Consider the following 27,821-nt stretch of genomic DNA (forward strand, 5'->3'; position numbering starts at 1 on the left):
TGGAGGAACAGCTTCTCCACCTCTATCGGGTAGAGGAGGAATACTGGAAGCAAAGAGGAAGAACTCACTGGACGCTCCATGGCGATGCAAACACTGCCTATTTTCATGCTGTTGCGAATGGGCGCCGGCGCAAATGTCACATCTCTAAGCTTAATACAAGTCAGGGGCCAATCACGGATCAGAGACTGATTCAACAACACACCTATGACTTCTATCGTGAGCTGCTGGGCACCACGACAACAAGGGGTTGCGGGTTAGCCCCAGATACCTGGGCTGGTCGACAAAGGGTGTCGCAAACTGAGAACGATAGGCTGATGCTTACCTTCTCTGAGGAAGAACTGGAGAACATTGTCAAGGATATGAAAACGAACACTGCTCCCGGGCCGGCCGGACTGCCTGTGATTTTCTTAGCTTCTGGCCCCTGGTCAGGCGAGGCATCCTACACATTCTCAATGACTTTGTGCTGGGGCGCATCGACATTGCTCGCCTCAATTTTGGGATCCTCTTGCTTATTCCCAAGGTTCCAGGTGCGGACCAAATCACCCAATTCAGACCCATTGCACTAATCAATGTCATCTTCAAGATTGTTTCCAAGGCGTACGTAGCTCGCCTTGATCCAGTGGCCAATAGAATCATCAGCGCTAACCAGACAGCATTCATAAAAGGCAGAAACATCCTGGATGGCCTGCTTGCACTCATAGAAATCATCCACGAGCTGAAATCCAAGAACTTAGGAGGGATTCTCCTTAAGCTTGACTTTGAGAAAGCCTACGACCGAGTAAATTGGGATTTCCTGGCGGAGGTTCTCAGAGCTAAGGGGTTCGAGCAGGGATACATCCACCGTATCTCTTAACTGGTCGGAGGAGGCCAAACATCGATCTCTATCAACGGGGTTACTGGTCCGTTCTTTAGGAACAAGCGAGGAGTGCGGCAAGGGGACCCACTCTCTTCGCTGCTGTTCAATTTCATCGGAAAGGCCCTTTCCGCTATCCTTTCTGCTGCTAGGAGGGCCGGACATATCCATGGGGTCATCCCACATCTTATTCCAGGGGGAATTTCACATCTACAATACGCCGACGACACACTTATCCTTATCCAAAACTCGGATGAAGATATTGCGAATCTTAAATTCCTCCTCATGTGCTTCGAGGACATGTCCGGACTAAAGATAAACTACCACAAGAGTGAAGTAATCCTCATGGGCCAACAGAGACAGGAGCAGACCAGAATCACCAACAAACTGAATTGCAAGCTGGGGGCTTTTCCCTTCATCTACTTAGGGCTCCCTATTTCGGACCGGAAGCTGACGCTTGAACAATGGTTCTTCCTTGTGAGGAAACTCGCTATCAAAGTAGAACCTTGGCTGAGGAAATTGCTTTCCTCGGGTGGACGGCTCATCCTCACCTACGCCTGCCTTGACAACCTACCTATGTATGCGATGGGGCTCTTCCTCTTGCATGATGGGATTCATGCAAGATTTGACTCCCACCGCTCCAAGTTCTATTGGGAAGGGGGGCCCGAAACGTAAATATCACATGGTCAATTGGCCTACCGTCTGTCACCCTAAAGAAGTCGGGGGTCTTGGCCTCCTCAATACCAAGAAGATGAACCTAGCTCTCCTCCTAAAATGGGTGTGGAGGATTTATCAGGAGGAAGATAGCATTTGGGCCAAATTGATCACTGCCAAGTACCAGGACGCCGACGACATCTTCAGTGGAACGGGACAAGGAGGCTCACAATTCTGGAAGAGCCTGCACAGAGTGAAGCATCTTTTCAAGGTAGGGGCTAGACACCTGGTGCGGGATGGGCCTCGCACCAGCTTCTGGCGAGATTGGTGGATCGATTCTTGTCCCCCTAATGGACAAATTCCCTCTCCTCTTTGCTATTTGTGACAACGAGGCGATCTCGGTTGCCGCGGCCCTTCAAGGGGATGGCCTAGGTATCCGTTTTCGCAGATCCTTAGATCAAGAAGGAAACATGCAATGGAGGGAGCTGTGTGCTTTGGTCGACACAGTCCAACTTAGTCAGGTAAAAATCAGGTTCGTTGGCACCTTGAGAACTCTAGAATTTTCTCAGTCAAGTCCCTTTACTTCAGGCTATCTTAAGGAACGACGGTTGCGCACTTCAAAGACATTTGGGAGGCCAAGGTGCCGCTTAAGATCAAAATTTTCTCCTGGCAACTGGCCCTGGATAAACGTCCCTCCAATTTGCAAATCGCAACTCGCCACGGCCCGTCTCAGGGAGGTTGTGCGCTTTGCGGAGAGCCGGAGGATGCTGCCCACATTTTCTTCACCTGCTCTACGGCTCAATTCGCTTGGGCGGTGCTTCGCCAGTTACTAGGGTGTAACTGGAGACCTGCTAACTTCCCACAGTTCCATGCTATTCTTGCTAGTTTCTCGGGTTTTACCCGTCATATCCTCTGGGCCCTTTTTCTAGCTCAATCCTAGGCCCTTTGGACGTTGCGCAACAAACTAACCATTGAGAGAAAAGTGATTTCTCACCCCGTTGACATTATTTTTAAAACTATCATCTTTTTGCAGCTCTAGAGGCCCAAGTTCAAGGACAAGGAAAGAGAAGGGCTAAGCTGGATGGAGCGAGAGCTAAGGGAGCTGTACGCATCCATGAAGCCTAGAGACTAATGGCCTCGCAGAACTGATCGACCTACCCCTCGACCTGCCAGACCCGACGATGGGCGCTGCCTCCGTTTACCCCCTTATGTTTTAGTTACTTTTTGGCGAAGCTGTATGCCGCAGTAAAGTTGTAATCCTTAAACCGTTGTGATACCTTGGCTTTATTAAGTTAAAGTTGGGCAATAAAGTTGCCTTTTATCTAAGAAATCACTTTATTGCTTGATGACTGAAGCTCACGGGCCGTTGGATCAACCAGAACCCGTAACTTACTAGGAAGACAGATAACTGAAGAATCCGACACTTCGTCAGTAACACTGCAGAGACGCGGGCGGCCGCCGCAACCGTCGACGTCGATGTGTGGGTAGGTAGCTCCCCGGCGATGGAGACGAAGCGCTGGTAGGCCGGTGTTACATGCGGAAGAAGAGAGGGTGGAGGGGGAGGAGGGCAAGAAACGGCGCCGCCGCCGTCATCACTGCGTCCTCTATTTGTACCACTCCGCCCAATCCATAGAATCTGATGAGCCATGCTGGGCTGCATCTTCAACGACGACGAAGACGTAAGTCTCTCGTCACCTTATCTCTGGTTCCCACAATTCCATCCCAGTTTCACACATCGAGTGCTAGTGCTTGCTAGTTTGTTGGTGTATGGCAGTGCAGATAAGCTGTTCGATGTTATGCCTGTTGCAGCTTTCGTTCGTGAAATTCATGTGTGCACTAGTAGAAAACTTTTCTGGATTAACGACAGTAGGCGCCGGTATTAACAATTACATGCTTTTTTTTTTAATTCTACAGTCTAAACACACAAGGTTTTACATATAGCAAAGCTCAGTTAGTGCTAATTATGTCCACAAACTAAAAAATCTCTGTCCGTAGCACTAGCATTTTCCCATTAATAACTTGTAATTTCTGTCGCTGCTACCTTTTTCCTCGATCGATGAGTGGGCTTTGGCAGCTTGTCTGTTCCAATCTACATTGACGCGAGGGTTAGAAATAGACCCAGCTTGTATTCGCTGTATGTATAATGAAAATAGTCAGATGGTGTCCTCCAGTTACACGCCCACCTAAATTAATCTCATAGGCAACATGGACTGGGTTTATCCATGTGGACAACTCATCTCAAAGTGAAACGCAAGCTGGATGCGTAGGAATGTTGTCTCATATTAAACATTGTTATTTCTGAAACATCGGGGGTTACACTAATCAGTCTTCTTGCATCCATATAGACCTGCAATGGACTGTGGTGTGCATGCCGATGGGGCGGCCTCCTAGGTTTATTTAAATTGGTCGATAACTAGCCTTTGGAACGTGGAAGAGGTACCCAACTGCAGGAAAAAATTGGGGTAATTATGCTTTCTGTTCCCGAGTAAAAACAATAGCTAACAAGTCAAGTAGGCTTCAGAGCATGCTTGCCCCCGGCAATAGAAGATTCAGCCTCCTGACCTCGAGTCTGTTGCCCCGTCGGTCCGCACTCTGATCAAGGAACAATTTGTACGTTTTTGTTTAATCAGAGCAGAAGGAGCAATGGAGTGCCAGTATATTCGATCTGGGAAGTATGTTTTGTGGCGTGGGACGAAATAGGTTTTGGAACAAGTGCTGTGGCGTGCTAGTTGGTGGTGTATGGACGTGCACATAACATGTTTGATGCTATGCCTGATTCAGTTTTGTTTGTAAAGTTCATATTGTGCACTAGAAACTTTTTTTCTGGCTTGACGGCATGCACTAAAAAAAAGGCATATTCTTCAGCTTAGCAGTGATGGCTACAACAGTAGATTCTCCTTGGGCTTTGAGGATCTGTAAGCCCAGGGACCAAGATTACTTGTCGCTCCTCTATGTAGCTGCATATCAGTATTCTCGTTCCACGCTAGCCAGAGGCTAAGAAGTCAAGCCGTGAAGCAAACCGGCCACGAGCTGAACCCGCGCGCCGTTGATTGTTTTCGATGGAGATTGAGATTAATGGTGAGCCTGCAGATTGTTCGTGTAATACGAGTATTCACCAAATATGTTGGGGGCTTTTATCGCGTGCTGACGCTGATGGTAGAGAATCTGTGCTTTTATCGGCGTTCGCACATGTTGACAGCATGGATGCATGCTCCCGCTGTAAGCTGGAAAGAAAGCAGAAGTGAAACACTTGAACTTGCTAGTTAGCTCGCTGTGCTGCTTTAGCAGCTGCATCAAAGAGAGATTTAGATCACGCCCTAAAGCTCAACTCCATTGAACTTTTACCCTACTCCACTTTTCACCACATGACCTCACACACATTTTGAGGAGATACACATGCATGACAAGAACCCAACCAATAATTAACATATCTTCAAAGTCCTCCATGTTACAGAAGTGAAAAAAGATAGCAAATTGTGTGTAGCGTTAAAGAGTTAAAGTATATTAAAATTTTGAGATAAGAGAGAATCACTGGCAACGAGGTTGTTATTTTTTTTCTTTATTTGATTGATTCAATGGTATGCTCCAATTTTGCTATTCCTTCCGATCAGGAAGTAGTTCACTTGGAGAGCCTAGGGAAGGAGATTGCCTGCTGGAAAAAAAATGTTTCGTACTAATTCCTACTACATACTCCATGTTCTACCTATATCAAAGATCATTAGTGGTAACTCTGTCCACTAATCTATGTGCATAGCACAACTATTTTCCACTAATTTGTAAGGAAGGGGTGGCGCCGGTAGTGCGACCTGTGGCACGAGATCGGCCGAGGCAAGGTTGGCACCAGGACGGCTGGGGCTAGGGCGGAGGGCCATGGCTCGCGCGTGTGAGTTGGTTTCCATAGGGAAGATGTGTAGGAAAGGAAAAAAAAAAAAAAACAAGGAAACCCCCACTAACGGAAGGGCCAACGTGTACATGGTTTTTTTTGCGTTAACAACTTTTGAGTATTTTTCTGTGAGGACTCGTGCCGTTACTTAAACGCTTTTTGAATACAAACTTTTTGAGTATCTCCTAGAGATGCTCTTAGAAAGTTAAAGAGTTTTAGAATTTTGAAATTAGAGGGAATCAGACGTTATTATTTTTGTCTTTATTTGCATGGATGGAATGGGATGCTCCATTTTGTATTATAGTTCACATGGAGAGTGCCCATATGGAAGGGCCAGAAAAAAACGTTCCGTACTTACTCCTACTTCATAGTGTTCTACCTATAGCAAAGATCATTAGTGCTAGCTAGCTGTGTCCAGTAATCTCTGTACATATCACAGCTATTTTTTGACTAATGTGTAATTTCTGGATAAGCCCATATTGCATTCGTTGTATGTAAAATAAAAACAGTCAGGTCATGTAGGCTTCAGAGCATGCTTGCCCCCGGCAATAGAAGATTCAGCCTCCTGACCTCGAGTCAGTTACCCCGTTGGTCCGCACTCTGAAGAATCCGAAGCAATGGCATTGCTGTATGCTGCTAACACGGCTAGAGACTACCCAGGAGTTAACATCATCTTTGAATCTGATTGTGTTGCTGTTATTCAAAATCAAAAGATGGGCGATGATTCAAAGACGCATCTCAGAAGCATATACACTGATTTTATTTATAGTGTTTCAAATCTTAGTAACTAGAAAATTGTAAAAGCTAATAGAGCTCAGAACTATGCTGCACATGAGTGTGCCACTTATGTGCGCCGAGTGGGTGTTAGTTTAGTCTGGTTAGATTCTTTTCCGGACACAATTGCTAAAGCTTTGGCTTTAGATTGTAAACAATCACCTGACATTATTTGAATGAAGCTCTTTAGCACTCAAAAAAAAATTTTGTACGTTTTTGTTTAATCAGAGCACAAGGAGCAATGGAGTGCCAGTATATTCGATCTGGGAAGTATGTTTTGTGGCGTGGGACGAAATAGGTTTTGGAACAAGTGCTGTGGCGTGCTAGTTGGTGGTGTATGGACGTGCACATAACATGTTTGATGCTATGCCTGATTCAGTTTTGTTAGTAAAGTTCATATTGTGCACTAGAAACTTTTTTTCTGGCTTGACGGCATGCACTAAAAAAAAGGCATATTCTTCAGCTTAGCAGTGATGGCTACAACAGTAGATTCTCCTTGGGCTTTGAGGATCTGTAAGCCCAGGGACCAAGATTACTTGTCGCTCCTCTATGTAGCTGCATATCAGTATTCTGTCGTTCCACGCTAGCCAGAGGCTAAGAAGTCAAGCCGTGAAGCAAACCGGCCACGAGCTGAACCCGCGCGCTGTTGATTGTTTTCGATGGAGATTGAGATTAATGGTGAGCGTGCAGATTGTTCGTGTAATACGAGTATTCACCAAATATGTTGGGGGCTTTTATCGCGTGCTGACGCTGATGGTGGAGAATCTGAGCTTTTATCGGCGTTCGCACATGTTGACGGATGCATGCTCCCGCTGTAAGCTGGAAAGAAAGCAGAAGTGAAACAGTTGAACTTGCTAGTTAGCTGGCTGTGTTGCTTTAGCAGCTGCATCAAAGAGAGATTTAGATCACGCCCTAAAGCTCAACTCCATTGAACCTTTACCCTACTCCACTTTTCACCACATGACCTCACACACATTTTGAGGAGATACACATGCATGACAAGAACACAACCAATAATTAACATATCTTCAAAGTCCTCCATGTTACAGAAGTGAAAAAAGATAGTAAATTGTGTGTAGCGTTAAAGAGTTAAAGTATATTAAAATTTTGAGATAAGAGAGAATCACTGGCAACGAGGTTGATATTTTTTTTCTTTATTTGATTGATTCAATGGTATGCTCCAATTTTGCTATTCCTTCCGATCAGGAAGTAGTTCACTTGGAGAGCCTAGGGAAGGAGATTGCCTGCTGGAAAAAAAACGTTTCGTACTAATTCCTACTACATACTCCATGTTCTACCTATATCAAAGATCATTAGTGGTAACTCTGTCCACTAATCTATGTGCATAGCACAACTATTTTCCACTAATTTGTAAGGAAGGGGTGGCGCCGGTAGTGCGACCTGTGGCACGAGATCGGCCGAGGCAAGGGTGGCACCAGGACGGCAGGGGCTAGGGCGGAGGGCCATGGCTCGCGCGTGTGTGTTGGTTTCCATAGGGAAGATGTGTAGGAAAGGAAAAAAAAAACAGGGAAACCCCCACTAACGGAAGGGCCAACGTGTATATGGTTTTTTTTTTGCGTTAACAACTTTTGAGTATTTTTCTGTGAGGACTCGTGCCGTTACTTAAACGCTTTTTGAATACAAACTTTTTGAGTATCTCCTAGAGATGCTCTTAGAAAGTTAAAGAGTTTTAGAATTTTGAAATTAGAGGGAATCAGACGTTATTATTTTTGTCTTTATTTGCATGGATGGAATGGGATGCTCCATTTTGTATTATAGTTCACATGGAGAGTGCCCATATGGAAGGGCCAGAAAAAAACGTTCCGTACTTACTCCTACTTCATAGTGTTCTACCTATAGCAAAGATCATTAGTGCTAGCTAGCTGTGTCCAGTAATCTCTGTACATATCACAGCTATTTTTTGACTAATGTGTAATTTCTGGATAAGCCCATATTGCATTCGTTGTATGTAAAATAAAAACAGTCAGGTCATGTAGGCTTCAGAGCATGCTTGCCCCCGGCAATAGAAGATTCAGCCTCCTGACCTCGAGTCAGTTACCCCGTTGGTCCGCACTCTGAAGAATCCGAAGCAATGGCATTGCTGTATGCTGCTAACACGGCTAGAGACTACCCAGGAGTTAACATCATCTTTGAATCTGATTGTGTTGCTGTTATTCAAAATCAAAAGATGGGCGATGATTCAAAGACGCATCTCAGAAGCATATACACTGATTTTATTTATAGTGTTTCAAATCTTAGTAACTAGAAAATTGTAAAAGCTAATAGAGCTCAGAACTATGCTGCACATGAGTGTGCCACTTATGTGCGCCGAGTGGGTGTTAGTTTAGTCTGGTTAGATTCTTTTCCGGACACAATTGCTAAAGCTTTGGCTTTAGATTGTAAACAATCACCTGACATTATTTGAATGAAGCTCTTTAGCACTCAAAAAAAAAATTTGTACGTTTTTGTTTAATCAGAGCACAAGGAGCAATGGAGTGCCAGTATATTCGATCTGGGAAGTATGTTTTGTGGCGTGGGACGAAATAGGTTTTGGAACAAGTGCTGTGGCGTGCTAGTTGGTGGTGTATGGACGTGCACATAACATGTTTGATGCTATGCCTGATTCAGTTTTGTTAGTAAAGTTCATATTGTGCACTAGAAACTTTTTTTCTGGCTTGACGGCATGCACTAAAAAAAAGGCATATTCTTCAGCTTAGCAGTGATGGCTACAACAGTAGATTCTCCTTGGGCTTTGAGGATCTGTAAGCCCAGGGACCAAGATTACTTGTCGCTCCTCTATGTAGCTGCATATCAGTATTCTGTCGTTCCACGCTAGCCAGAGGCTAAGAAGTCAAGCCGTGAAGCAAACCGGCCACGAGCTGAACCCGCGCGCTGTTGATTGTTTTCGATGGAGATTGAGATTAATGGTGAGCGTGCAGATTGTTCGTGTAATACGAGTATTCACCAAATATGTTGGGGGCTTTTATCGCGTGCTGACGCTGATGGTGGAGAATCTGAGCTTTTATCGGCGTTCGCACATGTTGACGGATGCATGCTCCCGCTGTAAGCTGGAAAGAAAGCAGAAGTGAAACAGTTGAACTTGCTAGTTAGCTGGCTGTGTTGCTTTAGCAGCTGCATCAAAGAGAGATTTAGATCACGCCCTAAAGCTCAACTCCATTGAACCTTTACCCTACTCCACTTTTCACCACATGACCTCACACACATTTTGAGGAGATACACATGCATGACAAGAACACAACCAATAATTAACATATCTTCAAAGTCCTCCATGTTACAGAAGTGAAAAAAGATAGTAAATTGTGTGTAGCGTTAAAGAGTTAAAGTATATTAAAATTTTGAGATAAGAGAGAATCACTGGCAACGAGGTTGATATTTTTTTTCTTTATTTGATTGATTCAATGGTATGCTCCAATTTTGCTATTCCTTCCGATCAGGAAGTAGTTCACTTGGAGAGCCTAGGGAAGGAGATTGCCTGCTGGAAAAAAAACGTTTCGTACTAATTCCTACTACATACTCCATGTTCTACCTATATCAAAGATCATTAGTGGTAACTCTGTCCACTAATCTATGTGCATAGCACAACTATTTTCCACTAATTTGTAAGGAAGGGGTGGCGCCGGTAGTGCGACCTGTGGCACGAGATCGGCCGAGGCAAGGGTGGCACCAGGACGGCAGGGGCTAGGGCGGAGGGCCATGGCTCGCGCGTGTGTGTTGGTTTCCATAGGGAAGATGTGTAGGAAAGGAAAAAAAAACAGGGAAACCCCCACTAACGGAAGGGCCAACGTGTATATGGTTTTTTTTTTGCGTTAACAACTTTTGAGTATTTTTCTGTGAGGACTCGTGCCGTTACTTAAACGCTTTTTGAATACAAACTTTTTGAGTATCTCCTAGAGATGCTCTTAGAAAGTTAAAGAGTTTTAGAATTTTGAAATTAGAGGGAATCAGACGTTATTATTTTTGTCTTTATTTGCATGGATGGAATGGGATGCTCCATTTTGTATTATAGTTCACATGGCGAGTGCCCATATGGAAGGGCCAGAAAAAACGTTCCGTACTTACTCCCACTTCATAGTGTTCTACCTATAGCAAAGATCATTAGCGCTAGCTGTGTCCACTAATCATTGTACATATCACAACTATTTTTTGACTAATGTGTAATTTCTGGATAAGCCCATCTTGCATTAGTTGTATGTAAAATAAAAATAGTCAGGTCATGTACTCCTGTTATACAACTCATCTCAAAGTGAACTGCAAGCTGGATGCATATGAATGCGGACATCTCATGTTAACATCCCTGTTTTCGAAACATTGAGGTTACACTAATACTACCTTCATTCTAAGGCTTAAGGTTATTTTTTTTTAGAAAGTCAAACTATGTTAAGTTTAACTAAGTTTTTATCAAAAATCATTAACATAAAAAGTACAAAATCAATATCATTAGATAGATAATAAAATATGTTTTCATATGATACCTATAAAATATCATATTTGTTCATAATTTTTTCTAAAAGTTTGATCAAACTTTAGACGTTAAGTCTTGGAATGGAGGTAGTACTCGACATTGACCGATCTGTGCCCACCGGCTGGGCTGTCTTTCTATTATTTTTGTCCTTTTTAAGGGAGGGTGTCAGGCCTTCTAGGTTTAATTAAAATGGTCAGTAGTAGCCTTTGGACGATCGGCCAGGCACCCAATGGCAGGAAAAAATTAGAGTAATGTACACTTTGCCCGAGTAGTAGCGTTCGTGTTTTCATTTGTTCACACTGTAATCAAGTAGGCTTCAGAGCATGCTTGTCCCCGGCAAAGAGATTCAGCCTCTTGTCCTCTTGTCAGTTACTCTAGGATCAATTAGTGCTTTGTTTAACCAGAGCCAGCTGGCCATTTCGTAAAAGTAACCCAGCGCACATCATGGTGCCACTGGAGTGGATTCCCCTTATTTATATATCCACCTGTCTTGGTCTTCTGCTAGACCCACATCTACCATTAGCACCAACACAACACCCCCATATCACTCACGGCAAGAAAGGAGTCATGGAGGCGACGGTGGTGAGCATGGGCAAGGCCGTGCTTGATGGCGCGCTGGGTTACGCCAAGTCCAAGGCGGCGGAGGAGATCGCGCTGCAGCTTGGCGTTGAGGGCGACGTCGACTTTATCACTGACGAGCTGCAGATGATGCAGTCGTTCCTAGTGATGGCTGATGAGGACAATGGCCAGAACAAGGTATTCATGACCTGGGTGAGGCAGATCGGTGACCTGGCCTACAAAGTGGAGGACAGCCTCATGGATTTTGGCCTCCACTCGGAGAAGAAACCGTTCTGGGGATGCATCCCCCGCAGCTTGTCTGACCGACGCCGAATTGCCAAGGAAGTGAAGGAGTTGAGAGCCAAGGTGGAGGACGTGAGCAACAGGAACCTGCGCTATCGTCTCGTCAAGGACCAAAAGGATAGCTCTGGCTCCAAGGCTACCCTGGCCGAGAAAGATGCAACCATTGCTAGGGCAGAAATGCTTCGCATCAACGAAGCAGCATTTAATACCCTCGAACAGGACAAAGCAGAGGTGGACCTCCACCAACTGATCACCAGCGAGGAGGAGGATCTTAGGGTGATCGCCCTGTGGGGAACAAGCGGTGATCATGGGAAGACGTCCGCCATCCAGGAGGTTTATGATGATCCAGAGGTATTAAAAAAGTTTGGATTCTGTGCTTGGGTTAGGTTGAGATATCCTTTCAATCCACGGGAGTTCCTGCAGAGCATGGTGAGGCAATTCTATGAAAATTCCTATGAGGTTGGAAAGCAAGAAAGCAAAACATGTGTCGGGGCTAACATTTTTGCAAAGATGAAGAAGATGAATCAAGGTGATTTAGTCAGTGTGTTCAATGCACAGTTGTGTAGCAATAGCTATCTGATTGTGATAAATGACCTATCCACAATAGAAGAGTGGCATTGCATCAAAAAGTACTTTCCCAACAACAAGAAACAAAGTAGAATCATTGTTTCAACGCAGAATATTGAAATTGCAAGCTTGTGCACCGAGAAACCGTACCAAGTGTCGGAGCTCAGGCAGTTGTCATGTGATCAAACTATTTATCTTTTCCACAAGAAGGTAAATCTTTCTTACTGGTATATCTTCTGGTATATACATTTGTTTCGTTTGCTATATAGATGCTATATTTTTCTTTTCATTTCACATATAATTGCAGAATACAGTGGAGAACAGCATGACCAGTGCTAGAACGGTGATGTTTGCTACCAATGAAGGGCTTACCGACATGGAAGAGAAACTGAAGGTTGGACTCCTCCAGCTGATCGAAATTAATTTCTTCAAATACATATTGGTGAATTATATGGGCTTCTATAATTGTTCAAAGTGTGTTCTTTTTATCCACACACAGATGCACACTAAACGAAACCTGAACTTTACCTAGTAATTTGATATGCAAACAAATTGAATTAATGGAAAATTTGAAGACAAATTACGTGAACTACTACGTGTTTATATTTTAGATGCTACTCATGATTAGCAATCTCTTGCAATGACAAGCAAGATGACATACTACTCTTACTTCCGAGAAGCTTTACTTGGTGTGCTTATAAAATCTCAGTTAAGGTAATTAGTTAAATCTGGTGCAAAGAGATATTGCTTCTTGTCTTCTAAATTTAGTCATTTTGGATATTAACAGTCTACTAAATATAGCTTTCGCCATTAGCTTAATCAGGATATATTTTAAAATCCAAAAAATCTATCAGTCAAAGTAATTTTGGATAAAAAAAATCACGGAAATGCACTTTTGATCTCATATGCATATGCTCCTGCCACCGGAATCCATGTTTTATAATGTAAAAAAGTCAAAATAAAAATTTCACGCCTACATATCAACATTTCATTTGTGCACGACCAAGGCTTGTGGAAAAACGAATTTTCCCGTGTCCTATGTAAAAAGATGAAAAAAAATCTCTCGTGAATAGTTGCTTTTTAGCGCCAATATTTTCTTTTTTACATATGCCACAAAAAAACTAGTTTTTCGTGAAACAACTTTGTGAGCATATAGAAAATCAAGATTTACATGTGTCATTTTTTTCAAATTTTATTGACATTTCAAAATGCGTTTAAACGCATTTCAAGAATCAGGAGCATATGCTCCTGGTGCAGAAACGTGTTGTCCAAAATCACTCGTATATATGATTTTCAGGTATCCAATCGAAATTTCATGAATACATTAATAGTCAAAATTTCAAAAGGTTGACACTATCCTTCTCTAAAACAATAATTTGTTGTGCGGAAGTAGTATTTAACAAAAAATCAAAATTGATGGAAAATGAAATTTAGACATTTTAACTTTCCGAGACATGCCTTCTGTCAAAGCATATCCTAATTGAAAAAGACATGGTAGCTAAAATTTAGTTGGGGCTAAAAATTAATTAGAAAGATTGTTAGGTACTTACGAAACAGATAATTTGGCGATCATATTGTCATGAGCATGAAGGGTCCAACTTTAAAATTTCCTAGACATTTGAATATCATATTAAAAATGCTGAAAAATGATTGCTAACAGTAATTTACTAGTGTGTGGATATATGAATGGATAATGCTTATCACAGTAGTACTGACGCACTTAAAACATTATGACTGAAACATAAGGCAAACACATGCGTAATCAACTTCATTGACATCAAAGCTGTGGTACCTGTTTCTCTATTAGTGTTTTTCTTTTCGAACCTAAATGTTATCATAGAGAATTAGAGATAGACAAACAATTCTAGTTATCTTCGTAATTATTTATCAGTGAGAAAGGAATTAAGAAGTATCTCACAGAGTATTCAGCAACAATGTAGAAGGTGAGCAAGCATAATTACCAGCCCCAAAATGACCAATCTAGGAAGACAAAATATCCAGAGTCCTGTCAGCTCCGCAGTACCGGAACACGGGTGACATGAAGTGTGTGTACTTCCTGTGGTAGAGGTGCGTACTCAAACAGAAATTATAGAGTATTTGAATTCACCAGAAAATCGGAGACCTTCATCAGCGCCTATATGGAGAAGAACATCGAGCCTATGCTACTCGAAGTCTTGAAGGCCTCCCATTGAGAAGCCACCAAGGCCAATTCACCGGCCAAGGAAGCACCCATGGCAGATGAGCACTACCGCCTCCATCCGCATCTCACATGTAACTCACCGCTGTCACCTCCTCAACAAGGGCACAAAATAAATTCAACCCTTGCTTTTGATAATTCATGTACTTCCAAGAATGATTTATGAATAACCAAGCATTACTCCTGCACAAATACACATAGAAGAAGTCGTCAAGTTCTGTTCATCATGTCGGTCTGTGCCTATGTTCTTCTAATCGTTTATAAAATATAGCAGTCAATAACAAAATATGCAATTTTTTGAATCTCCCGTCAGTATTCATTTATTGCCCCTTTGACCTCTCATTTTAACAAAAGGTGCATAAGAAGCAACTATCAGAATCTTGTTTCAGAAATTAAAGATAGGAAAAGAACATCTGACCAAGCCATTGGGTCACACCAATAAAAAATGGAAATGCAGTTATAAGCTCGTGACTGAGCAATTAACTGCATGGTCATTGACATACACATACATAAGCAATCCCAATATCCTAGTACTGTGAAGGCTTGTTGAACAATATCACAAAACATATCATTGCTACAGCTATATCCCATATACCTGAAGTCTCCCACGGTCATACCAAAATATGTGAAACTGTATTCTATGTACCATACTGAATCTTCTGAAACAAGAAGCCAATAAAAAATATTTGTGCTAGGTAAGTTAATCTGCAAATAAAATGGGAATTTACAAAACTGAAGTATATTCAGATAATAGTCAAGAGTAAATATCTCACACATCTATATAGGTAGAAGGGGGAAGGAATCTGTAAAGTATCATATATATGCTCCTAAATCAAAGTGTACACCTGCTTAGTTAAACATCTGGCTGGGTTCAAACTACAAACTACTCTGACACAAATAGCTGCAAATAAAGTACCAGATGCCATAATTAATGGAAGAATCCACACTAATTTCACCAGCCATCATAGGCAGTAGAAATCAAGAACAAACATAAAGGTCTAGGAGGTGGCTTGCAAGAGCACGGAGCTGACCAAGGGAGAGAGGAAATAGGAGGGGGTCACAGGGAGATGGAGAAGGGAGGCTGGCTTGGTTTCTCTCACCTGAGATTTGGTCGTTGTTCACCTCTCGCACAATTTACAGAAGATGGAGGAGCGGTGCGGCAGGTCTTACCGGTTGTCCTCGCGGATGGGGGGGACGTCGTCTGCCAGGTGGTGGTGGATATGATGCTTCTGGATCTGGCGCCGTCAGCAGGGAGGGAGGCAAGGGCACTGCTCGGCTGCCAGCCAGTTCCGACAGCGAGGGGCGCAATGTCGTCTCCCGTGTCCGCGCTCCAGTATGTGGAGCCCTCAAAGAAAGAAGGAGCGACCTTCCCCACGCCGGAATAGTCGATCATACGCCCGCCGTTGGAGTCGCAAAAGACGTTCTTCCGTGACTCTGTATGCTGCCTCGCTCGTCACGGCGCTAGCTCGGCCACGTCGCAGTAGACTGCAGCGCCGGCTGCCTACACCATCCAGCCCCGCCGGTAGTCTCCAAAGAAGGGTTGCGAGCCACGGAAAAAAAAAAAGGCGAGGACGGGGCGGTGGAGTCAATGCAACCAGCAATATCAAACCGACCATCAAGGTGCCCCCACCTGGCATGCATACATTTGCGCCTCATGGCCTCAGAGCACTCATTATAGGCAGACCCACACGGGAATGGGTGCACCGGCCAAACGCTCAGGAGCCAGAGATTACAAACAACATTAATCTGTTTAGATTACAATCGCTGGCACGAGACGCACACACAATCGTTTCACGCATGATGCGCACAGTTAGGAAGCCCAGGCAAGTGCAGGGGGATACTAGGTCCGCCCTGCGTCCTTGGGTTAAAGTAAAATGATTCGATACTTCATACTAAAAAAGAACCGGTTCAAGTAAAAGTATGAACTTTTGCAACAGTTCAAGGTTGTTTTTTTTTTCTTTCGATAAAGAACAGTTCAAGGTTGTAAAGTGGACCTTTTTCTACATATATGTGTAGAGTACAAGCACAGAAGTTCTCATATATAGAAATGCTCTTTGTTCAGGCTGGGCATGCATCAACGCCCACAAGCGAAATACAGCAGGAAGATGAAGGACACAAGACTACAGGTGAACACAAAGTATTTAAGCCAATTGCTACAAAGAAGTTTGATCGCAGCAGAACACTGGCTCTGGTTGATGGAGTGCTTACTGGGCGAGAAACGGAGAAATCTGTTGTTATCAAGTTAGTTGGTCAACCGGACAACAACCAAAGCTGTAAGGTGATCTCAGTCTGGGGAATGGGTGGGCTGGGAAAAACCACTCTTGTCCGAAGCGTGTACCGAAGCCAAGAGCTTGCTGTCTGGAAGCATGCATGGGTCACCGCACTGCGTCCTTTTAACCCCGAAATACTCCTTAGAGATTTGGCTTTGCAGCTTGAGAAAAGTATTCAGGAAGATGCTCCTGGAGAGACATCAACCAGAGTGCCAAAGAAGAACACTTTTGTTGCTGAGCAGCAGAAAAAGAAGAGCATAGCACTGATGAATAGTAAAGAGTTGAAGGTGGAGTTAGACCGGCTACTGAAAACTCAAAATTGTCTTGTCGTTCTTGATGATATATCATCCACTTCTGAATGGGATTTGGTCAAAGGTTGTTTGAATAATGCTGGAACGATCATAATCACCACAAGAGAAAAAAATATTGCCCAACATTGTTCAAGAGATTACAGGAACATGTTCAGTCTCGAAGGTCTTACAGATAATGATGCACTTGACCTCTTCACAAAGAAGGTACTTTTATAACTTCCTTTCTTATTTTTCATATGAGTTTTTGTCCACTTAATATTATATTAAATATGCTTTACATTTTTTCTCAATTAAAATATTAAAATTTTGAAAGTCATGTCTTCTTGGAAGAAATTATTGTTTAAGCCTCTTGTATATACATAAATACTGCATCTTGGAAAATGTCCAAACCATTCCAAAAAGAGGAAAGAGTTCTTTTGTACTTAGAGTGTTAAGAATTTTGAGGTCTAGAATCTTACAGCTATTTGGATATATAATAATTAACCATAGACGACAACTCCTGCGCCTTGGAGATCATGCCCAAGCTTACTTTATTGCATTTTGATAAAATCAATATTAAACCTAAAAAAGGGGCCAAATATGCTATTATAACTTTTTCAACCCCCCCCCCCCCCCCCCCTCCCCGCACCTGCGCGGCGGCAGCTCTTCTAGCTCTCCCCTTCCTCGACCTCCCTTCCCGCTGCCGCCGCCTACGACGTTAACTGGCAAAGACCGTGTGGTGCGGCGAATTTCCTCAGACAGAGTTTGGGGCGCGGTGGCGGTGTTTCTTCGAGGCGTGGCATTCCAGCGGCGGCTCTTCTAGCTCTTCCCTTCGTCAACCTCCCTTCCCACCGCCGCCCACTTCGCGCTTGGTGCGAATAGCGGCGGCCAAGCGCGTGGCGTTCCGGCGGCTACAGGCGGCGCAAGGTGCTGGCGTTGTGCAAGCCGGCCCGATCTAGGCCCATATAGCGGGCTCGAACGGGCACGACCGCGACTTGTAAATCGCTTCTTCATCTCATCGATCGATGGCACCTAATCGATACTGGGCTATGCCTGCAACATGAGGAAGCTGGGGACGATGTTCCCACGCATGGTGATGGTGGTGTTCTCCTTCTCCGCCGAAGGTGGTCGGCCGGCTAGTTGTGTTGTGTCATTCTCAGATTCCACATCTTGTCCAGACGGCGAGTTTGATGAGGCGCGGCTGCCAGTAACCGAGATCAGACTCCGGCCATGACGAGCGATTGCGGCGTATAAGTGTCGTTGCCTTGTTGGAGGCATCGTTGTTGCGGTCTGCGTTTACTCACTCGTGCTGCTCCGGGGGAAACCCTAGATTTGGGTATCCCGGATCGTACGATGCCAAAACTTTCAACGCCATGCTCCCTCATGGTGATGGTGGTGTTCTCCTTCTCCCTCATGAGGTGACAAGTGAGGTGGTGCGGCATTGTTATTAGCGCGTCAATGACGGTGGGTCTCGGCGGCGTGGCGTTGTGGAGTCTCAACAAAGGACGCGCACACCTTAGGGAGGAGGCGCCGTCTGGCGCCATGGTGGCATCATAGGCAGGATTGGAGACGTTTATGCTGATCTTAACAATGAAGATTTCTCGGCATTTCGATGGAGGTGACGACTTCTGTAGTGGGGTGCTCGCTAAGAGTCCGTTAAATCGGGGTATGCGAAATGTTCCCGGTTCCTAGCTGATGGAGGGATTTTGGTGTTTCCCGAGCATTAGGCCCTGTTGAGACGAGCTTCACCCATTGTTGGGTCATTAGGTGTTGTGTGGAGGCTTCATGTTTTTTTGGTGTATGCTCCTTGTCTGTCCTTTGTTGAATAAATTAATGAAGATGGTCGTATGCACCTTTTCGATGCAGAGGTTGGGGCTCTCGCCCTCCACTCAAAAAAAGGAGAGCATGTTCTTCGGCCTTCTTCTCTTTCGCTATCCTTCCTCTTGTAGTGCAAGCTTATGCTCTTCTACCCTCGTCTTCCTCTCTCCGACGGCCGAACTGGAACTTGGGCCGCCGCGCGCCTTCATCGCCTTCATCGGCTTCCTCTCCGGTCGGGCGCCTGCCAGAACAAGGAGAGGCCGACCAGCCATGGTTTCAGACAAGGTGACCTTGGCCGCACCCTTGCCATTGTCCTTGATCTCCCGTGCGTTGATGTTCACCGTGATTTTTGTCCCCAACCTTCCTTGACAAACCATGGACATGGCGGTCAATTCCGGCGGTGTAAAGCCGGCGTGGTGTCGTAGCGGGATTGCGGAAGGGAGCGTTGGTTCCATTCCAACCGGAGTCGGGGGTGTCAGCGCTGGTGGGGAAGCCGAGACGCGTAAACGGCGGGAAGGTGTGGAAGAGGGTGGGCGAGGGGAAAATATACTCGGCCGGTGGCGCGGTCAAACATAGTTAGCCTCCTTTCGGTACCCGGCTCTTCTAATTTTGACTCCTCTAACAGTATAAACGACCGGTTAGGCGCAGTTTTAGCCAAATTTTACTCGTCGAAGGCGTTTTAAGGGATCGCTTCGAGATGCTCTTAGGGGCAGTCGACTGTGTTATCTTGCGTTTTCCATTGCGCGCTGCCGTGGGCCATGGGATCATGCGTACAAGCACATCGATTTTGATGTCGATTTCTGCATTATGTTCACCGAAATTTGAAGGTCATGGAGATCTGGATTGGGAATTGGAATTTCGAAATTAGATTTAAACTAATCTGAGGAACGATCTAGTCTTTAATTGGTCCAGTGCCATGTCCCCGGGGAGAAGAAATCGGTCTCCCCAGGGTGGAGCGACGCCGGAAGGAGAAAGAAAGTGATGTTGGAAATTATACGAATTTTGTTGCATTGTATAGAAATATTCTTCTTGTGGTCTATATAGTACGAGACAAGTAATGATACATTTAAACTTAGTTCTCGCAAGAAAAAAAAACATAATAATCTCTCTCTAGAGTTTGTATAAAATACACAAATTTACTTATAAGAGTTATCACTGGATGTCTTCATCTTATCTAGGGATTCCTAGTTCAACGGAAGCTTAATAAAGCTTGTTCCATATGCCCAACATGAAACATCGTGTAAATGTTATTTTTCATCCTAGGAACAAGTGAGCTCTGTACCAATTATATTTCAAAATGCATTTTAAAAAATCGGAATATATGTAATAATTTAAGAGAGCAAAATACTAAGTACTAGTTTCTCTACGAATATCACAGGAAGACTTGGTTTTTCCCCGAGCAAAAAAATAAAGTGGTGCAAACGGATTGCTCTAAGTTACTAACAACCTTTAATTTTTTTTTTAAACGTTCAAGTTATGTATAAATAGCTAGAATCAAGAAAACTTTTGTCCAAACAGTACTCAAAAGTTAGGTCGTGTGATTTTTTGACAACTTTTCAAATCTAGAAATATTATCTTTTTTACTGAACTCCTATTGTTATTTTCGCAATGGCTTTATCCTAGTTCAGCTTCGACGAGCCACAAGCTGAAGCTAGCACAAACAAGTATAGTATTTGATAGTCTTAATTTGGCGGCAGTTATTCTGTAATCGAAATACTTAATTTTACAATTATATTCATTGTAGGTACTGAAAGACAACACTGAACAAATTTATTTTGTCCCGGCTATGGTGGAGCAAGCAAAGATTATCCTAAAGAAGTGTGGTGGACTTCCCCTTGCAATATCAACCATAGGTGGATTTCTAGCAACTAAGCCAAAAACTGCTATTGAATGGAGAATGATGAATGATCGTATTAGTTCTGAACTAGAGATCAATCCTGAACTTAGGACAATAAAGACAGTTCTTATGAGGAGCTACGATGGTTTGCCATATTATCTCAAGTCTGCTTTCCTGTACCTCTCAATATTTCAAGAAGATCAAGTAATTAGGTTGGATCGTTTACTGAGGCGGTGGATTGCAGAGGGATACTCACGAGACATTCATGGCATTACTGCTGAGCAGCTTGGTCGTAGGTACTTTGAAGAGCTTTTGGATAGGAGTATGATCCTGCCAGGGAAAGATGGTTGCAGTGGCAAAATTAATTCTTGCCAACTTCATGATATCATCCGGGAAATATCCATCTCAAAGGCGAGAGAGGAAAACCTTGTCTTCAAACTGGAGGATGGGTGTTGTTTGAGTAGCACACAAGGTCCAATACGCCATCTTGTCATAGGCAGCAACTGGAAAAGGGATGGAGATGCATTGCCGGGTGTGCTGGACTTGTCTCACGTACGGTCACTGACCGTGTTTGGAGACTGGAGACCGTTTTTCATCTCCGAGAATATGAGGTTCCTCCGAGTGCTCGATTTGGAAGACACGCTAGGGTTGAGAGATCATCATCTTGACCGTGTCGGACAACTCCGTCACCTCAAGTACCTTTCTCTACGAGGATGTTGGAATATTTACTGTCTGCCTAATTCTGTGGGGAATTTGCGGCACCTCCAAACCCTTGATGTTAGAGGTACACAAATATTTGAGTTGCCAAGAACAATCACCAATCTTGGGCTGCTACAGAACCTTCGTGTATCGATAAGCCGCACCAGTGTCAAGGGAGAGCAGGACATAGAAGTTTCGTATAATGAGTACGTTCATGATATTGTCCCCTCCGAGATTGACTCATGTTGCCTTTGGATGTCTACGGTTCCTGTTTTATTGAGACCACAAGTTGTAGCTAGTGGTTTGAACATGCGTGATGTACTCAATCTGTTCCGCTATCAGTTTCATTACAAGAATGGTGCTAAAGTTCCTAGAGGAATTGGTCAGCTGAAGGCTCTGCATAAACTAGATGGTGCCTATGTTGAGGGGAATGCCACCGTAAAAGAGTTTAGAGAGCTTACTGAATTGCGTAAGCTTGGAGTGGTTGGTATCAACAGCAAAAAGAGCATGGAGTTCTGGTCTGCCATTGCTGATCACCATCATCTTCGATCTCTTTCAGTGAGAGGGAAATCATGGGATGATGAGTTAGATGGTTGTCCGGGTGAGGGTTTGTCGCCACCAAGCTGGCTTGAGAGCCTCAAGCTGTACGGCAAGCTCGTCAGGGTAGCAGATTGGATCCATCAGCTTCAGAATCTCTGCAAGTTGGTGCTTGAGAATAGCAGTTTGAAGCAAGATGATGCCATACGAGCCCTTGGGATGCTACCAAATCTTGCAGTTCTACGCCTGAAGGAGGATTCATTCTTGGGGGGACAGCTCCATTTCCAAAACTCGGCCTTCCCGAGTCTCGTGGTGCTGGAGCTTTATTGCTTACCGAACCTTCAATCGGTGATGTTTGAAGAAGACGCAATGCCTAGGCTCGAGCTGCTACAAGTTGGTGCTTGCCGCTGGCTGAAGAAAATCTCCGGGCTATCAGTTCTCACAAGCCTCAAGGAAATTAGGCTGGGTTATCTTAACGATTCATTGAAGCCGGAGATGCTGAGCCAGCTAGGGGAGCGTCAGAAGCACGTCATCGTGAAAGATGTATGAATTCAACAGATCTATGTATCTATCCCTTCTTCTCCTTCTTGTTGGAGTAGTACAACCGTGAAAATCTCCGTTGTTGTATATATTTCGGGGACCAGTGTAGATGGGTTCCGAACTTATGATGTGTGGATGCATGCTAGAATTTGAATGGCTGATTTACATTATTATTCTAAACATGTAATCCTGTTGCGATTGGAGCATATTTTTCCCTGGTCGAGTGGTCGTCCTTCTCCGTGTCTCAGGTGACCAGGTCGCGCTCGCGCCTCCGGCCTCCCTCTCCTCAATCCCTCCTGTCCCAGGTCGCGCCTCCTCGCCCTCTCCGGCGGTCGACCCTTGCTCTGCTGCTCCCTGCACGGCACCGGCGGACCGGTCCACCCGACCAGCCCCCACCCCCAGCCCCAGGTCGCGCTTCCGGCCTCCGGAGATCTGACGGACGACCCTCCGCCCTTTGCCGCTCCAACTCGGCCGGTGGCCGCCTCTTCGGTCGCCGCACCGCGTCCTCTGGGCTCTTGCGCCGGTCGCCGCCCACGCCCAGCGTCCTCTGGTCCGGCGGCCTCGCTCTCCTCGATCCCTGCCGCAGTGCTGCTGCTCTGCCCGGTATGCAGCTGTGGCTCCCGGCGCCCTCGCGCTTGATTCCAACCGGAGTTGCGGGCAGAACACATGCCGTCAGGCACATTGGCCATAGATGGGCACCAGCGACCAAGCCAATCAACTAGGTGCCAATATGGGAACTAGCGACCGAGCCAATAATCAACCGGGCTTTCCCTTGTGCTATTTTGTTCCCTTTGCAATCACCTTATTGCAGACCATAAATGTAGGTACTTTTTTGTTCTGTTGCGAGACAATGTAGTAGGAAAAAACCCGTTATGACTTGCACCTGGAATTACAACCCCAATTAGTTATTAAATTCAGAGCTGTGAAGTTTACAGGCTTTACCTGCATCGTATTTTTTGGCTCTGCACTTTTTATGGAAATGCAGCCTTTTTTACGTTGTACCAATTTTCCTTAATGGTTTGGATAACCGCCCATAGAAACACATCCGTTTGATCTAATAAATAAATACGAGCTACAAATCCTGAACAATATTTCCTTTAATTTTAATTTCAAGCACCATGCTGAACATGATGTGTCCTGTCACTCCCCTAAAACAACTTAGCCTATCTCTGCACAAATGAAGCTAAATCCCATTTACGCACTATATAAATAATTAGTTGACGTTGCTCATCTACATCCGCAGTTTTCTGCACTGAGCCAATTCACTAGCCGGCGCCGTTTGGGGCGTAGGGCGTGAATCGGGCGCGTCGGCGCCTCGCGGCACGACGGTTTTCGCGGGTGGGGCGCCTTGTTAGCGAGAGGACGCGACGGTTCGCATCGGCCACGACGCGTAAATGTTGGTCGTCGATATTTAATGGTCTCCCGCACGGAAACCGAGGCGGTGACGAGGGCAGCGACTGGCCACGCGGCGTCCAGTTGCCTACGCCGCCGTAAATGCGGGTAGTTGGCACCACTATTTAGTACGTACACCGTCACCACCGCGGTGCTATCCTCTCATCTCCACCACCGGCGCCATTCTCTCCTCTCCACCTCAAAGATGTCGTGCCATCTTAAGATGACGTACTCCATGCTTGGTCTCAACGGCCGCGCGCTGTGTGCGGCGCCTCCACCACCACCACAGCCGGAGTCGCAGCCCGATGCGGACTACAGCTCCGACGACGCCGAGGACCGATGGTTCGTGGCGTGGTACGAGTCCTACGGCGCAGATGTGGAAGCTGATGTGGCAAAGGAGGCGGCACAGTGGGGCGAGCAGCCGCAGGCCCCCGCCGACCCGGAGCAAGCGGCGATCCTAGTGTTGTTGAACGTGCACCGCTTCCGGAGGTTGAAGGAGGAGCAACGGGAGTTCATCAACGACGCTAACCTCGAGCACGCCCTCAAGATCTCGCGCCAGCGAGCGACCGCGGAGGAGGCGGGACACCTCCTCATGGAGGCGGAGCGACAGAAGCTCTACGAGCTCAACGCTCATCTCTACGAGCTCAACGCTCATCGCCACAACGAGGCGTCCGCCCGCGAGCAAGCGAGGCGCGCCGAGAACGAGGCTTCTCGGTAAAGGCTGGAAGCGCGGGGATAGCGCCGTCGGCAAGCTCCTGCGACGCCGGTCGCCATGCTCCACCACCAGATGTGCGAAGCAAGGGACGAGAGGTGGGCACGGACGCAGGCGGCAAATGCAAAGAACGATGACGAGGCAGGCCCGTCGCGCGCCCCAACCGAAGGCCAGTAGTTTAGAATTAAGTTTAAGTTTTATTTAGATTTAAATTTAAGTTACTTTTATATAAATTTCGTATGAATTTAGTATGAATTTCGGTTTTAAATCCCATTGTGGACCATACATGACCCGGTGCGCCATGAAACAACAGGTGAAGGCGAGACAATCAGGTCGGTCTCAGGTAAGTTGCTGCAGACCAAGTTGAGTGAAGTTGATGTTGCCGGGCCTGCTTGAATTGGAGAGGTTGGATTTTTTTTTGAGCACGTACTCAGCTGTGTGAAGTCTAGAGATACGTGGTAGAACTGACACTTTTGCAGCAGCTTAGTCGTATTACCAACCCGTGACTCGTATGACCCAGCCGGCCGTGCAAGCAGAGTGGCAAGCCTGTCCGTGCTTCCGTGTCGATTGCCGTAATAGAGGTGCTCGATCGCTTCCATGGCGACGACCCCATGTCTGAAACATCATCGATTGACAAGGACTTCCTCACGGCCAGTCGGCGACAGAGTCCATGGAGGAGTTCTCCCCGGAGAGGCCTGGATTTCAGGCGCCGGCGGAACGGCGGTCTAGCACAACTGAGTTCTGTTGCTGGGAAAGACCCCGTGGGTTGCTTTGCTTTGATGCATTCCGAGTTCTCGCTGGAGAAGCTTCAAGCGTTTGCTTCAGACAAAACGAAAGATTTGATGACAGCGCCCACTTTCAAAAAAGAGTTCGTATGTCATAAGATGGCACTGACGGATGCTGAAGACATCTGTCCGTTGAGCGAATGACTGATGATCACTAGCGACACGGGCCGTTGGATCGACTTGACCGGTGGCTAAGATAGATAACCGAAGTAGAATACGACACTTCGTCAGTAACTGCAGATAGACAAGGCGGTCCACGCCGCCGCCGCCGCTGCCGCCCGCGGCCGTCGATTTGTGGGTAGCTCGCCGCCCATGGAAAAGAAGCGGTGGTAGGCTGGTGTTAACTGTGGGAGACGAGGGTGGTGGGGGAGGAGGAAAGGAGGGCGAGACGCGGCGCCCCGTTCAACCGCCGTCGCCGTCGCCGTCGTTATCACATCCTCTATCCGTACTACTCCACCCAATCCACGGATGGCGACTACCTCGGGTGCGTGTTCTATCTGACAGACTGACACCCCGACGGCAAGCAGCGACGCGGCTCGGGCTCCAGCAGGCGTCGGTATTCTGAGCGGGACGGGAGGGTGGAGCCAGCAGCAATAGGAGGCGCGGAACAGAGGCGATCGGCCATGCTGGGCTGCATCTTCGACGGCAACAAAGACGTAGAGGTTTCTCTCCATTCGGTAAGCGATTGCATGTCACCTCGATCTCTGCCTCCCACAATTTTCCAGTCTCAATCAGCCACGACCATGCACGCCTTCAAATTGGCTATTTGGTTCCACCAATCGGGCGCCTGTAAATTCGATCTGGGGATGAGTCCTTGTGGCGTCAGAGAGAATCGAGTGACAGTAAATTCAGTTTGGGAAAATAGTTCTTGTGGCGTGGGATGAAACAGGCTTTGGAACAAGTAATAGCTAGTGCTAGTCGGTGCTGTATATTCACGCACATAGCATGTTCGATGCTGTGCCTGATGGCTGATGCAGTTCTGTTTGTGTGAAGTTCATGTCTCAATTGTCATTGTAGGCATGCAATGGGATGCTCCAATTTTTTGTATTTATTTGCAGGCATGCAATGGGATGCTCAAATGAGAGTGCCCATAGGGAAGAAGATGGCCTGCTGGAGAAAATGTTCCGTATCTACTATAAATACATAATGTTTTGCATATACCAAAGATTGTTAGTGCTAACTCTGCCCACTGATCTCTATGCATAGCACAATTATTTTTCAGAAATTGGTAATTTCTGAATTTAGCCCAGCTTGCATTCGTTGTATGTACAATAAAAAAATAGTCAGCTCGTGTCCTCCTGTTACATACCCACCCAAATTAATCTCATATAATAGGCAACATGGGCTGGGTTTAGCCATGTGACAACTCATCTCAAAGTCAAATGCAAGCTGGATGTATATGAATGCAGCGGCAGGAAAATAATAGAGTAACTATACATTGGGTTTAGCCATGTGGCAACTCATCTCAAAATCAAATGCAAGATGGATGCATATGAATGCAGACCATTTTATATTAATCATCGCTGTATTCGAAACATCGGGGATTGCACTAATAGGGCTTGTGCAGTCAGTCTTGCATCCATATAGACCTGCACTAGATCTCTGAACTTCGGATGGGGTGGCCTTCTAGATCTAATTAAACATGTCAATAACTAGCCTTTGGATCGTGGAAGAGGCGCCCAACGGCAGGAAATGAGTAGAGTAACAATACTTATTTTCCCGTGTTAGAATAGTAGTAAATAACCAGGGTTCGCATTCTCATTTGTTCAAATTGTAATCAAGTAGGCTTCAGATCCTGTTTGCCTTCAGTAATAAAAGATTCAGCTACCTGACATCATGTCAGTTTCTGCATTGGCCCTCACTCTAATCAAGGAGGAATCAATACTTATTTCTTATGTTGTCTTAGATGACACCACTTCTTCAATTATCATAGCTAGCAACTACTAGGTCACAAAGCTATCCAGAACTCTGTCTACCCCAGACAGCAAGGCCTGTGAGGATGTCCAAGGACCAGTACTCTGCTAGTGATGCCAACGAAATTCAGCATCCTAATCAGCTTCATCTTTCATTTGAAAACTTGACAAATCACCCTGTTTGATAAGAAATGCACCGGACCTCGTACCCTCTTTGATAAGAAACTCACCGGACCTCGACGTAAGCTCATTTCTCAAGGAACATAGCAACGAATGCTCTCCAACATGGTTATTTGTATATGTACATTGTTATGACTTATGGGCACGATGAATGACCAAATACTTTAGTGGTGCATATTCCCAAGCTTCTGCTCCATAGGCTATTTCCAAATGTGAGATTTTCAGTTTGGATAGACGCAACTTGTTGTGGATCCTTATCTACTGCTTGAGAGGTTTGCTTGATGGAAAGAGCTTTGGTTTATTTTTATGTTATTTCTTGGTGAGAGTATTCTTAAGGAAAAAAATCTGGCAAATACTTTGTGTTGTGTCAAATTTGGGCCTGCCGTATTTGAATCGGTAGGTTAGATAATGATCGGATATATCACCATTACAGTATCAAAACCAAATAATCCGATTATTATTTTGTGAAAATATGTCTTACCTGTCATGTTGAGCCTGACTGTTTAGGCTGGTGCCAACGCGGGCTGGAGCGGAGGCGGTACCGCCCGCGACGGGGCGAGAGGCGGGCGAGACGGC

General features: G+C 45.5%; 1 protein-coding gene and 2 long non-coding RNA genes across 4 annotated transcripts; 2 read left to right on the plus strand and 1 right to left on the minus strand.

Moving 5' to 3' along the window:
- The first annotated feature begins 2,926 nt into the window (after positions 1-2,926).
- On the plus strand, positions 2,927-4,371 carry LOC139834999 (uncharacterized). Its single transcript, XR_011750664.1, has 2 exons — positions 2,927-3,186; positions 4,022-4,371. It is a non-coding gene; the product is annotated as an uncharacterized lncRNA (long non-coding RNA).
- Positions 4,372-10,974: 6,603 nt separating this feature from the next.
- Positions 10,975-15,820, minus strand: LOC127325996 (uncharacterized). Of its 2 annotated transcripts, XR_007867527.2 has the most exons (3): positions 15,373-15,774; positions 14,037-14,455; positions 10,975-11,925 (listed from the first exon to the last, which is right to left on the minus strand). It is a non-coding gene; the product is annotated as an uncharacterized lncRNA (long non-coding RNA). The 2 variants fall into 2 exon arrangements; XR_007867522.1 differs by lacking the exon at positions 10,975-11,925 and having other exon boundaries at positions 14,011-14,455; positions 15,373-15,820.
- LOC127325988 (disease resistance protein Pik-2-like) lies at positions 11,092-22,471 on the plus strand. The gene is made up of 4 exons (XM_051352830.2): positions 11,092-12,285; positions 12,383-12,469; positions 16,335-17,057; positions 20,395-22,471. Exons 1-4 carry the CDS (start codon positions 11,092-11,094, stop codon positions 22,270-22,272), a joined length of 3,882 nt encoding a protein of 1,293 aa, XP_051208790.1. The 3' UTR covers positions 22,273-22,471.
- The last annotated feature ends 5,350 nt before the right edge of the window (positions 22,472-27,821 follow it).

The sequence above is a fragment of the Lolium perenne genome, chromosome 1, assembly GCF_019359855.2.
Source record: "Lolium perenne isolate Kyuss_39 chromosome 1, Kyuss_2.0, whole genome shotgun sequence".
Classification (NCBI taxonomy): domain Eukaryota; kingdom Viridiplantae; phylum Streptophyta; class Magnoliopsida; order Poales; family Poaceae; genus Lolium; species Lolium perenne.